We start from the raw sequence: 14,356 nt of genomic DNA on the forward strand, positions 1-14,356 counted from the left end.
CAGCACTCATGCTGGATGCTTTAAAAGCAGGCTTTGTGAGCCAGTTGGTCAGTCTTTCCACAGGAAACGTGATCCCATTCTGGCAATGATGGAAAAGCCTAAGAAATTCTAAAGCAGTTACTCTGGAGATATAATGGGCTTGTGCATTGAATAAAAATGTGACATTCGATAGCACACCCATAAGAGTATATTCGTATTTGGGCAAAACACAAATATAGCCCTCTGTGCAGGCTGCTCTACCAAATGTCAGCATGCTTGGGAGGCTTATTGTGTTAAGGAAACTTTGAAGTCTCCCTGCATTGCATTTCAAAAACAAACCCAGTGTCTGTCAAGCGCCAGCAAGTGTGCAGTGTCTCTTGCTGCAGGTATCACAGTACAGTAAGTATACTTGTGTGCTTTAAAAGCGGACTCAGAAACACTGTTTTCATGGCGTTAAATTTGTTTTGAATGCTTTAGATTAGACTAAGAACCTTAGAAAGCGGGAGTGTCCTCTGGTTAGTGAATAGCAACTACATTTCTCATTTTTTGTATGTGAATTATGATGCAGGATTCAGCTTTGGGAAATTCTAGGAACCTCTCAGCAGCATCTAAATCTCATCTTTGTTCCATTAAAAAGAGTAGCCTTTAAATTTTTTTATTTTTTATTTTTTTTACATATGGAGAATTTAGTGAAACACACCCACTCAACTGAAAAAAGTCAGGTCTGAAGGAAAAAAATGTCCAGGCTTCATGAACATTGAATTTAGCCACCATGAAATTTAGCAAGCAGCATTAATGGCTTCCTGGATTTGTCACTGTACAGAGAATATGGCCTTTACCCACCAATCTACTTAGTTGCTCACTCCTTTACAGACTAAATTAAACATAATCTGCCCTCTAGATGACTCTATAGCAGTTAAACATTCCTGGTTAAAATATGTTTTTGTGAATAGCTGGGTAAGTGGAAAACGAACTGATCTCCACAAGAAATAAAGTTAAAGACATATCATTCTTTTCAACATTGTAAGCACAATTACTGTATTTTTATACACTGAGGTCTGGAAGACCTTGCAAAAACTTTGCAAAAAATGCATTAAAAAGATTAAGCCAACTCTGGATTGGTGGTGCACTGTTCTACTGTGCAGTGACACCCCCACAAATATCAGCTTCATATAAGAATCACCAGCATCCTCACCACACAATTCAGCACATTTGTTTTAAGAAACTGATGCATTTTGGAAGTCCTGTGGGCCAAAATAGAACTTTTTAGTCACAACAAGCAAAGGTGTGTTTGCAGACTTTCATTAAGAGAACACCCTTAGCTGGCTTTAGAAAGAGTTTACAAGCTCTGATATATTCCAAAGGGGGTGTTACTAAGTACTGTCAAAACAGATTTTGTGAAGGGAAAACCGTTGCTATTACGTATTGTTTTACATCTCTAAGAAAGCAGCTTTTGTCATCCAGTGCTTCAAAGCCAGGTGGGTGCAAAATTAGTTAAACAAATTACATTAACACATTAATTGATGCACCTTGGAGGGGCTTGTACGGTATTAACATGATTTCAGATTCAAAAATATGAAATACATCTTTTTAATGAACGTTTCTTTTTGGCAGTTGGTGCACATGAGATAAACCCCTGTATTTGCAGAATAATGGATGTCAATATGTTATTACGGAAACAACAAATGATGTATTACTACTAATAAACCTTTTTGCCCAATTGTAATAAATAGAATAATATTAAAGATAACTGCATAGGCTTACAACTATAGGGTTATGATTTTACGAGAGTAAAATTCAATGTATTATTATGTTATTCTATTTCTTTATGGAGAAGAGTCCTTATAACTGCTGCATTTACATTTCCCCCTGTGTGGACAGTTGGACAAGAAACAAAATTAAAACAAAAGTCAAACCATCAAAACAAGGTGTTTAGCATTTCCATCATCACTTCATCTCCACTGCTAATGCACAGTCACTTAAAGAAATACATTTTTTTAAAATGCTAATATTAGAATGAATGAAAGGCTAGAGGGCCAATTAGCGTTTGGCGCTAGTGAGATCATGGTAACTGATCCAAGCAGCAAACACCGAATGTATTGACAGCTGATGTTTTTACAGCGGGTGATACATTTCTTAAATTGTTTCACTTGCCCATCCTTTGTGTTTTTAGGGATGGATACTACTTACTTATGTATTAAATTATGTATTTATTCATTGCACTTAAATTTGAACAGTATTTGTTCTCAACAGAAAAATGATATGTCCAAACAAGGTGGTTCTAAAAATATCTGAAATGATCTACTTCTGTTCTTAGGTAAACCTCTGCCTGCAGTATATCAGCACTTAATTTACACTGGCAATTGCTGTGATCAAATGGTGTGTGAAAACAAAAGATATCAGACTGGTTAACACCTGCTGATGTCTTTTGACACTTAAACTGCCTGCTGGTGTCACACAATCCTCATGGTGGGAATTGTGCTATGGAACGTTGTGGCTCCACCCAAGTCCATCTGCAGATTTGGAAAGACAACAGCAGATCTTGACCAGCAGCTTCAGGGCATGATGTGGCTTTACAACTGTACCCACGGTCCAAGTCTTGTGCGAACATCAGTTTTTGAATTAGCATAACAATACTTTCTTACAAAGTTAGGTAGATAGCTAACTTTTAGCCGAAAGATACACATCTGACTCACTGTAATCATCAGTTTTTGCAAGCCCCAAGTTTGCCTGTGTTTCAAGACTGCGGATTTGTCATCGGTTAAAAAGAGGTGGGTATTGAGAGATTTCTGTTCTATGTCTAGTGTTTCAGGCTGAATCTAAATTAAAGTTACCTAATGGTAGATAACATGATGGTGGAGAATTAAATGTAGTTTTCAATTCTTTCCAATGTTTTTATTTCTTTTTGTAAATGGTCACTTCACATTTGCTGAAAGCCAAATTGAATAAAAATCCACTCACATAAATTTGACCTACTCTTTTAAGATACACTATATGGCCAAAGTATTGGAACACCTGTTCATTCATTGTTTCTTCCAAAATTAAGGGCATTAAAAAAAAGTTATCCTGCTTCTGTTGAAGTAACCGTCTCTACTGTTCAGGGAAGACTTTCCACAATATTTGGGAGCATTGCTGTGAGGGTTTGATTGCATTCAGCGACAAAAGCAGTTAGATGTTAGATGATCACCACCTCACCTCTTTCCCAACCAACTCCCCAACTCATCCCAAAAGTATTGGAGCACTATTCATCATTCCAGAAAGCACAGTTCCACTGCTCCACGCTGGGGGGCTTCATACCCCACTACTCCACGCCTGGCATTAGGTATGGGGCCAATAGGTTCATGTTTATTCGTTCCAGGGAGATCTATTCTATTGGCAGTAACTCTCTACATGGAATAGACATGCTGTGTGCGTGCATTTGCACATCTGTGTTAGCAATTTAACTTAAAGTAGCTGAATGCATTTTGTGTAGACCAGCCCGCTACAATCACAGTCACTGCAGTGCTACTCACACTCTCTCAGTCGTTCAGGTTAATTTAGACAATTATCAATTCTACAAAAAAATTAATAACAATTTAAAAAAAAAATCTACAATTTTCTCCAGTGGTTATACTCTGTCTCCCGCCTTCAGTAAACGTCTAGCTGGAGTTAGAAATCGCGCGATTAGAAATGTAACTTTTAATTTACTGTTTAATTTCATTTTAAAATGACTGTTAAATCCGTATCGTGCAATCTAAAAATGTAATTCTGAGTTGATACTGAATATGAATGTTTGTGAACGAGCCATATACACACCGAGCTGCCATCTCTCACGCGCTGGCCGCGAGTCTCAATACAATGGTTCTAATCTCACGCGCTCAAGCTGCACTTACCATTTCACACGCATATGTAACGACCCCTCGCCCCCCTTCCTGCCTTTTGTAGGAGCTGAAGCCTAAAGTTGGTAGGCTTTCGCTCCTACAGACGCTGTTTGGTCCGCTCTTAATCTGAACGGAGAATTTGAGTTTTAAAGACGCGTATCTTATCTACTAATGTTGTGCTACTGGGGTTTGCAGTTTTAAGAATCGCTGGGGCGCGCGCTGTGTGCGGGAGTCGTGTTGTTATAATACAGATTTTAACTGACATTTTTAATATGATGATTCGCTATCAGTACAAGTACTAAGTACCAACGCGACTCTCTTTTCCGTCTCTAATGCCTGTTGTTTTTCTGGAGCTCATTGGCCTCACTTTTCCACAAATTGAGCGGATTGTCGGGGTGTCCCGGTGAAACCAGACACAACTGTGCCACCCGTGTGGTGTCGACAACGTCTCCTGGACGGTAGCTAGCTATAGCTAGCTAACTTGATAGCGCCGAAATCACAGCAGCTGCGAGCTAAAGTCTTCTCCTTGGCAAAGCAGGCGATTTGCTGCCTGTCTTATGTTGATATGTATATGTTCTGGGTGTAGCAGCTGATAATACATTAATATTAATTGTGTTTCAGTAATAAGAGTTAAAAACGTGATCGGCTGAGAGACCTTCGAGGAGCGCCAGTACTTCGTGTATTACTTCGCCACAGCCACACGTAGCCTAGCAACGACGGCAGCACGCACAGGGCAGACGCAATGCCATAACAAAGCTGCAACGTTTTAATTTACAAATAAAAGACTTGATTTATATTTGACTCCGTGTCTTTACTATATTTAATTAGCTAATTAGTTCACGTTGTTCTCACGGTGTCCAAAACCGCCCAAAGTACACTAGCCAGACACTGTGAGTATAAAACAGAGCAAGAGTGTTGCTAGGTAGGTAGGTAGGGTATATTGTGTGATTTGAGACACAGCCAATCAGAGGTCGCATGATCTGCTGCACCATTTAAGGTAGAACATATGAAAAGTTCAGCTTTATAGAAAATCAAGTTCTTAATATTTAACAGCTTTGGCGGTGTATTTAGCCATGGGATTAATATAACCTGTAACATGGCCTAATGTTTTGCCCGTTGCTTGTAACTTTTTATTGAATAATAATGAACTGTTCCTCAGCTGTTTAGCAGCCAGATCCCTGATAGGACTACTTTTTGCACAATGTTGATGAACAAATGTATTATAATGAATTTGTTGTGTGAGATTGTAAATGTAAAATACAATTACAATTAATTAGAATTCATTGATGTACAAATGATCCATGAGATGTTTAAAGAAACCGTAGTGTTTATGTTCAATCAAACCTTGTTATACTGCCAACTTGACTCTTTTAGTGGTCTTTACTAGTGACTGTGCACTCATCAGCTCCTGAAATGGTCCACCAAATGGCTTGCAATACCTGGAAAAGGCCTGGCTTATAGAGAAAAAAGTTAAAGTAATTTAAAGAAAGCCAAACACCATAATGAACACAATCCTCTAAAATCAAGAAGAATAAAAGTTACAGATACAAGCAACAAAAGGATTTATTTTATCATCATTGTTTCACAATCATGTGTCCACCGCTAATAAGGTCTGTGTGGTCCATGTGCACCAGTGTGAGGGTCTATATCAAAACCTCAAACATGAAAAAATGGCATTATGCACACAGTATATATTTATAATAAAAAAGAAAAACTGTTTACATTATTGGAATATCAGCATATTTTCCTTTAGGCTCATGAACACTGATTTTGTTCCCCAAACGATCTACCTGAATGTTGGGGTTTATTCCAAGGCTAGAGGTAAATGGGTTAATGCATATCAGCTTTGTAATTACTTATTAACATTCATGAGCATGAAGGAAAGGTAAGGGGAATTCAAAGTATTGCAACATTGCGAGCACTTTGCTATGGCAACAGAAGAATGAAGAACGATGGGAGCAAGAGCACTGTAGAGTAGAAGAAGGAGTAAAAATTAGCAACAGAAAAGTGTAATAGAGTAGAATGACCTAAGAAAAGATATGCAGAACCGCAGATGAAAAGCAGAGTCAGAGCTGTGCAGTACAGAGAGAGATCAGAGTGCTGTATTTTAATTCCATCAGTGCTCTTGGATTACATCACTGCAATGCTCTGAATTCAGTCCTGTAGCAGAGGGAACACACCCTCTGTCCAGTTGGTCCCCCCTGAAGTGGTGCCTTATGCTGATAGGCTGCATACACCTTGCATCCTCTGTCTCGTTCACTTCTCTCTCTGGGCCCAAAACCTCCAGCCACGTTTTAGCTGACCGTGGTGAAGTGAGTCTTGCTCTAGCTGAGGATTATGGGGCGCTTCCTTAAAACTGGTTTCAAAAAGAGGAAACGTAGGATGCTGTTAATTTCATTCAAGAGTGCTGAAACTACAAGAACCTACAAAAAATCCAGTCAATACAACACAGGCCAAGTTCACATTACAAGCCTCATTATTCAATTCTGATTTTTGGCTTTGGAGATGGATTTGGCTTTCTGGACGGTTCACATTCATAAATGTAAATGACTTGAAACTGTCTGTAATGTGAACGAATCAGTTCCTGAAAGGGCATGCATGTACACACCGATATATTTAAGCATGCTGCCAGTGCTGGCTGATGACAACAGCGCTAAGCGTGTGCATACAGAGAAAATGGCGAATGAAATCTGATCTGATCATTCACATCCAAGTCACATGCCAACGAATCAGAAACCAATCCGACTGAGAAAGGCATATGAAAGTGACTAGTGACAGTCACAGGCTGCTTTTCGCAGTTTATTGTTCATACATAAGCTATAAATTACAAACTGAATGGTATGTTTTGAAACTAACTTTTTATGGTGAATCACACTAAAGAAAATCACACAGCTAAAATAATGACCTAAGAAAAATGTTGAATGTAAAATGTAAAACACCTGTGAAATTCAGTTACAATACTTCTGTAACAAAAAAAAGGAGACACCTTTAACCATAATATTGGGGGTTAGACTAACATTAAGCGCTAAAATCAGCAAGAACTAACGCTTAAGGATCACATATCTTTTTAACATTAATTGTGGCAAATGATGTCTTAAAGTCAGTGTGTGTATGTGAAAGAGAGAGAGAGAGGGAGAGAGAGAGAGAAAGATTGAGAGAAACTTACGTTCTTGAGGAACTCTTCAGCGACTATTCGTGCCCTTGCATTAACTGACAGCTTCATCTCGCTAATTTCCTTATCAATCTCCTCCATAAAGTGAATGACAAAATCCACCAACTTGTGCTTATACATCTGCTCTGTGTGGAAATTAGTGATGAGAAAACTGATATCGTAGCCCTAGAGTGAAAAAGAGCCAACATCAAAGGGGTTATTTTTTTCAAAAATAAAACAAACAAAAAAAAGGGGTGCTAGTTTCACTTCTCAGATTAAAAAAAAAAAAAAAAAAAAAAAAAAAAAAAAACACCTTGAGCTGTCGTACAAACTTGTCAGCTGGCTAAAGCTTGTACTTAATATCTTAACTAATCCCAATGCAAGATTTGTTCTTACAATCCACAGAAACATGTGAACTTTCTGCTCTCCTTTCCCTTGATAAAGGCCTCACCTCCACAGGTTTCCTCCGCAGAATAAAAAAGTTCTCTGCTCTCATCATCATGAAGCGCATGAACTTATGGCATAGAATCTTCTCAATCTCATCAGCCTAGAGGGAACAGTCAAAGCACAGCTTAGACCAAACTAACCATGCCTTATTAAAGGCAGTTCTTTTAGAAAGTGATGGAAGTGATTTTATTTAGAAACCACATTACTGTAACATTCAGACCCTCTAAGCAATGATCACACAAATACTAGAATATATGGGGCATGTTACATATATTCGATGCTACTATTTAAAGTTGAGCAATATACATAGACGATAAAAAGCAGAGGTGCTGTATGATGTGGGAGTGTACCTGCTTCACTGCAATGCTGACACGCACAGAGTTGATGGAACCCTCAATAAGGACCTTCTCTTTGTCATTCCTGCTGATCACAACAGGCTGAAGCAATAATTCCTTACTGCTCCTGTTGAGTAAAACACCACACGTCAAGTCAGTGAGCTGTGTGATTTTACACAAACACTAATGAATGATACTTTGCACAGCACTAAAAACAGTGCAGGTCAGCAGCCCAATTAAAATTCATTGTGTATACAAGTTAAACGGAATGAAGTGACAGTTCTGTGAAATTCACCGCAGAGCCCCATGACTAAAACCACAAGTCCTTGTCTGCTCCAACAGGCCCAGGCGAGATAAGGTTTAGAGATGGGGTGTACCCTTTCACATTTTTGCATGGTGACAACTGGGTACAGCACCACTAAAGCAGTGCAAAAGAAATGCAAATCAGAACTTGAGAACATCATTTGGTCTGGTTAGTTAGTTACAAACTAACTCATTCAGGTTGTTTGAGGAAAGAAAACAACGCAGACAAGAGACATCTAAATGGACAAAACAACATATTAACCATTGTTCTCCTCTCAGTGTTTTGTTTCAAAAATAACAGGGCATTCAAAACCACAAAATACAATAGGTAACTACTGAGAGTGTTTTTAGTTACAACTATGCAAATATCACAGTGATATGTATCATCAAATGATATGAGTGACTTTACTGCAACTTTTTAAAGAAAACTAGTTGCAAGTTTATCAGGGAGGGCAGTTCTAGTGTATTTTTAAAATATAATACAAGTTAACATGGACAAACATTACTTTTAAAATATTAAATATCTAGACCATTTCAACGGTATGGAGGGAGGAAGACGGAGTTGCTGTGTCACTGGCCATTTCATGCTAATTATCACTGTGCTATTTTTAACCATTAAGGCAGTTAAACACAGTTAGTTCTTTTGGTTGCAAGCTGGTCATTTTAGTTTTATGTACATAACATCTAGTGTAGTGTTTCTCAAAACAGGATAGCTTCAACCATCAACAACTGGTTGCACAATACAGATCCTTCAATCGGAGAGCCGGTGCACACACTAACACACTTACCGCACTTCAACCTCTGGTTTGTTGTGGCGCTCAACCACTTGTGAGGAGAAGTTCTCCAGACAGAGAGCTGCCTGTAGCGTAGCACGTACTGCATTCAGGTACGGACGCAGAGTCGCCGTCTGCAGAGAGGAGAGGACAAGAAGAGAAGAAAAGTCAACTGTGAACTTCTTGTGTTCAATTACACAATGTCATCAAGAACACCAAAACACACATCATACATACACGTACACAGAGTCAGCCCGCTGTGTGCTCACACCCTCTCTCACTCTGTAACCCTAATTAGATTACACACGTCTGAACCTGTACAGGAATTCTTGAAATACTTGTGTTCTCTTTCACAGCTTGTTTAAACCTATGGACTACATTAAAGCACATTTAGTGTTTGGGTGCAACACTATCAGTATCCGAGGGATCTGACCCCACTACTGGTTATCTGGTTACTTGTAGATCATTCTTAGGAGTTACATTTAGGCATAGTTAAGAAGAACATCCCAAGGCGTGCAGATTATTCTGTCAATCAAATTCATGTAACCAATGTGTATCTGACAGTCACTTCCTAGACGTCCTAGAATGAAAGAGGAAGTCCAAAAGTTCATGCATCATTAGAATGACCAAACTTGGTTCTGTTAAGCTCCCACAGTGTGTGTGCTCAACTTCTCAAATTCTGCAGGAAGGAACTAGAACCCAAGCACAATTTATGGACCGCATTTTAGGTTTGTCCCTTATGCACTAATTACTTAGGACAGCACACACAGACACAATACAAGCCAAGTTCACTTCATGACACATAGATTTAACATAAAGAGTTAGGGAGCTGCAGCTGGCTCATTAATTGAGCCCCACTTCCATCTTACATTTTCCAGCAGCTACATTCTGGTACTTCCTGCACCTTGCACGATAAACCAGAACACAGCACACAGTCTGGCCAGTAACTTGGATAACTTTGACTCAAACAAGTCGGTACAGCTAGCTGATAAGGACTTGTCCACACGTACGCTGACCGCAAAATAGCGGAGCTGCTAAAGATGCCAATGTTAGCTCAAAGCATGTAACAGCTCGTATGGCTTTCAACGACCGTCCAAAATGCAGCAACACTAGCCGCCTAGCTTCCTACAGGATAGCAGTGTGTAATCTTGGAAAATGCAAACTTGGGACGAGCTCGTGAATCAAAGATCATATTACTGCAAAATAGCCGAACTATCGATCAAAGCATGCATTCGAGTTAATCAGACACTTGACCCATCTAGCTAGCTAACTGCAGTCTAACGTTAACCTGGGTGGGGATCTCCGCTAGCCAGCTAGCTACTAACGTTTCGGTAGAATCAGAGCACATCCGTGATTCGGCCAGCTTAGAAAATAATGAGCATCTTCACCGCAGCAGCCTGAACTCATGCATGAAAGTTATATTTTCAAAAAATAAACGCAACAAAAAACGGTTCAGGGCAAGTCCGACTCCCTTACCATGTCGGTGTCAGCGGCGTCGCGTTAGAAGACGGAAACATTGAGCTGCTTCCGCGAGGCTCGACGTTCTTTGGGTGACACACCATTCATCGGGCCGCGTCCCAAATCACAGCAATCAGGTAGTGAACTAGGGTGGGAGTGTACACGCACGAAAGGCGGTGTCAAGTTTACCTAAAAGCCTATTATTTGAGGCTCAATCGGGCCGCGTCCCAAATCACAGCGCTTCGGTAGTAAAAGAGGGGGTGTGTACAAGCACAGAAGGCTGAGTCAAGTTTAGTCAAATCCTATTATTTGATTACAGTAATTAAAGGGTCCAGTAAGTTAAGTAAGTTTATCTTTGATGTATAAATAGTAAACTTGTGACTTTGGCCCACTGAAAACCCCCGTTGTTTGCCACATAATCAAACACTACACGACACTAATTTCCTTGTGCAGTGGGCTTGTGAATAATCTGAAGAGTTCAGCTCTGGTTTATGTCTACGCGTCAGCTCACAGGGGTCACATAACACCGCATAACTTTGTTTTGAGTGTTGTAACAAGAACATAGTAACTATTTTTTGTAATGTGTGCTGTCGGTGTCCTCACTGCGTCTGTTTGCAGTTAGCTAGCAAGCTGAAGAGGTTGTCGCCAGTCCGCTAGGGCTAGATTTTAGGCTAGCACAGATATCTACCTGTTGTGTATTGTGAGCCTTACCTAATTCTCCCAAACAAATACATGTGAAAATGAGTAATAAAATGAGTAATTTATAAATGTAATGTGTAAATTAAAACAGAAAGATAGGTAAATATGTGCAGGAATGTATGGTTTATTTTTTAATACGTTTTTTTTTTTTAATTTTGTTAATATTCCAGAGTGTGTTTATACTTGTAGTTCGGTTCCCTTGGTTGAAAAGGGGTGGAAATATTTCGATAAATTTCCAGTAAATTACCGGTAACTTTTACATAGGAACTTTAGCTCGGGAAATATTCCAAAATGTAAACTTTCCATGGAATTTTGGGAATTTGTTGGAGGGCAATGCAATTAGTAGGAAATATTGATCATTTTAAATGAATTCACATCAATGTAATTGTGTCTGCGGGTCCTGCGTGATCCACGCAATATCTAGCGGGAGAAAAACTTCTAACCGCGGCCTCCGTAAACCTGTCCCATTAAATCACGTCGTTTTGCAATGATTATTAAACCTCTGTTTTAATAATATACACGTGCTAATTTGTTCACAGGACCACATACGTTTAAGCTGTAAAATGTCATTTTACCGTGGCTGCATCCCAATTCACACACGTCTTTACGTTACTGGGGCAACTACACTAATGCACGCAATTTTCGTGCATGTGGTGGCAAATGGTGGCTAGTTTTGAAACGCCGTGTAGGCGGGTTTGGGACACAGCCCACCAAACTAACGCGTCAGACAGAAGTTAAAAGCACAGGACCGCGGGCTGCTCGGAGACTCGCCCGTGATGAAGAGGGCGGACGCGGACGGCGTGACGTTGCTGGGGCGAGCGGGCAGGGATGATGCTAGCTACATTTTGCAGAAAGCAGTGACGCAGTGACACCGTGCCCGCGCGAACCGCACCTCCCGCTCTCGGTCTCGGTCCGCTGACACGTATAAACACGACCTCAAAGGGAGGTTTTGTTCCTGGGTGTTTACCCTCTTCTGGACGTTTGAATCTCAGAGATGTCTCTGCAGTACGGCGGCGATTTAATGACGAATGAGAGAGCAGGGTAAATACCAAACCCTGCAGGAGTCTGGCCCTCAGTTTCCGCCATACTCTTATAAAAGGTACCAGCACATGTAAATAAATACCCCTCATTAATAAAAGCTCTGCATGAGTTGTTCTAGGTGTGTAGAGTAAGGACCAGAGATAAGAACATAAAATTAAAAAAAATAAAAATAATAAAAAAAACAGAAAACACAAGTACATTTTCTTAAGTTTTTATTTTTGAAACAATGAATAAAAAAAACCATCTTTTTACACCAGTAACAAAAACAACATTAGAGCATGAACTGAAATCCACACGAGGACAAACCCTAAAGTGGGCGTGTCTGTGCGACTGCTGCTCAAACTTGGAATCAGCAACAAAACAATCGGACAAAAAGAGAGAAACAAGACTTACAGTTTACCACACAGCCACGCCATCCTCTCTAATACCCTCTAAACATTCATATTTACACACAGACGACGGGCTTATCGCGAAGGGACACAACTGAGAATCACGACAGTCTTTGAGCAGCCTGAAGCGTTTAGGCCAGCAAGGTTCAAGAGTCTATTTTTTTGGCTTCGACGTCTTCGCCTTGGTCGCCTTCTTGGCAGCGGCTGCTGGCTTCTTGGGGGCTTTCTTGGGCTTGGCGGTTTTCTTCGGGGCGGGGGTCGCCTTCTTTGCGCTCTTCACGCTTTTCTTCTTCTCCTTCTTTTTCTTCTTCTCCGTGGCTTTCTTGGCAGGCTTTTTCTCCGGTTTCGGCGCTTTAGCGGGCTTGGCCGGCCTGCTGGTGCTCTTCTTGCTCTTGGTCTCGAATTTTTTCTTGTTGAGTTTGAAGGAGCCGTTGGCACCCAGACCCTTCACCTGCACGAGCGTGTCGTTGAGCAGCAGCGCGCGGATCGAGTACTTGAGGTACATCCGGCCATTCTGCTGGTCAAACCAGCTCACCTTCTTCGCCTCGTTGTAGATCTTGAACAGAGACGAGCCGTTTTTGTCCCCCAGGGTCCGGATGGCGTCGATCACCAGCTTGCTGTACTTTCCGGGCCCCTTGCTCTTCTTCTTTTTCTTTTTCTTGCTCTCCGGAGAAGCGGGTTTCGCGACTGCTTTGACTTTGGGGGCGCCTGCCTTCTTCTTGGTGGCCGGAGCAGGGGCAGGGGCCGGGGCCGGGGCAGGGGCTGTCTCCTCGACCTGAGCAGACATGGTCATAAACGCCTTATTACAGCGCTAGGCGGTCGTCTGGTGTTTATCTCCCTCCTCCGCTGCGACAAGCTTGTGTTTCACCACGCGCGCGAGAGATTTAATGCCTACACGCGGACGTGATTGAGAACAACAACACGGGCAGCAGAAGCCATTTCTTGAGTTGTGTTTTTTACCGCCACTTTGAGACGGGTTTTCTCGTCAAATCAGACTCATTTCGGACCTGACATGGGCTGTGAAAGAAGAGCAGACGACGCTGTACAAAGTAGCCAAAGAAAATAGCGAGGAGCGCGGAAAGATCTCTTAACCGAGGACAAATAAAAGATCTCGCCTCTCGGATGCGGTGCCATAGTGGGTGGGGGGACTGACTTTGAGGCTGTAATTTTGTTAAACTGTACACAGACGCACTACATGTTCAACCTAGGATGAAAGTAGAGGGTGTAAACCGTTCAGAGCGATGTTTGTTTTCACGATTTTACGAGACGTGTCCGAAATATGATTTGTTTAATTTCTCCAAACTAGCACATAAAACGCCCTCGCGTGGTTGTGTGCTGGCAAACTTTTACCTCACTCTGCTCTGATCTCTCCTTCCTGCTGGCCTCGTTTCTGTATCACTGCGCTGCCTTTCAAATAGGGTTGAAAATACGGATAGTAACACAGTTTCAGGTCTACCAGGGTTCACACCACGCCTTTTTTGCACCAGTTTCAGGCTCATGCACGATTACAAACCAGATCACGTTTTTTATGCCATATGTGAAATGACTTTTTGTGCTGCTTCTTTTGATAACTCCCTTAACACCATCATCAGAAATTCCCCAACGCCACTGTCTGTCACTCAAACTCCACTGCAGTGAATAATATTTATGCAGTAAACATGCATAATAGTAATCAGATATTGACAAAGTGACAGATAAATAAATAAAAGTGCAGGAGAGGAACTACTTCCTTCTCTTGTCTGCTTGTCTGCAAAAATGCCTATACACAGCTGGGTGCGACAGTACTGCCAAGGTATATACATGCATGTGCATGTATGTATGTATGTATATGTATAGTGTTGATGTTCACATTTATGTGTAGATATCATTTAGAATTCCAAAACAACCTGGTATAATTAGTATTAACATAACAACAAAATTG

General features: G+C 40.9%; 2 protein-coding genes across 2 annotated transcripts; both read right to left on the bottom strand.

The window, feature by feature from the left end:
* Positions 1–5,377: 5,377 nt before the first annotated feature.
* arpc4 (actin related protein 2/3 complex, subunit 4) lies at positions 5,378–10,421 on the bottom strand. Its single transcript, XM_072684517.1, has 6 exons — positions 10,325–10,421; positions 8,864–8,982; positions 7,788–7,899; positions 7,442–7,537; positions 7,006–7,176; positions 5,378–6,195 (listed from the first exon to the last, which is right to left on the bottom strand). The coding sequence occupies exons 1-6, from the start codon at positions 10,325–10,327 to the stop codon at positions 6,190–6,192; spliced, it is 507 nt and encodes a 168-aa protein (XP_072540618.1). The 5' UTR covers positions 10,328–10,421; the 3' UTR covers positions 5,378–6,189.
* A 1,820-nt stretch (positions 10,422–12,241) lies between these two features.
* On the bottom strand, positions 12,242–13,306 carry h1-10 (H1.10 linker histone). The gene has a single exon (XM_072684527.1). It carries the CDS (start codon positions 13,226–13,228, stop codon positions 12,590–12,592), a length of 639 nt encoding a protein of 212 aa, XP_072540628.1. The 5' UTR covers positions 13,229–13,306; the 3' UTR covers positions 12,242–12,589.
* Positions 13,307–14,356: the final 1,050 nt, after the last annotated feature.

Source organism: Salminus brasiliensis, chromosome 7, assembly GCF_030463535.1.
Source record: "Salminus brasiliensis chromosome 7, fSalBra1.hap2, whole genome shotgun sequence".
In the NCBI taxonomy this organism is placed as follows: Eukaryota; Metazoa; Chordata; class Actinopteri; order Characiformes; family Bryconidae; genus Salminus; species Salminus brasiliensis.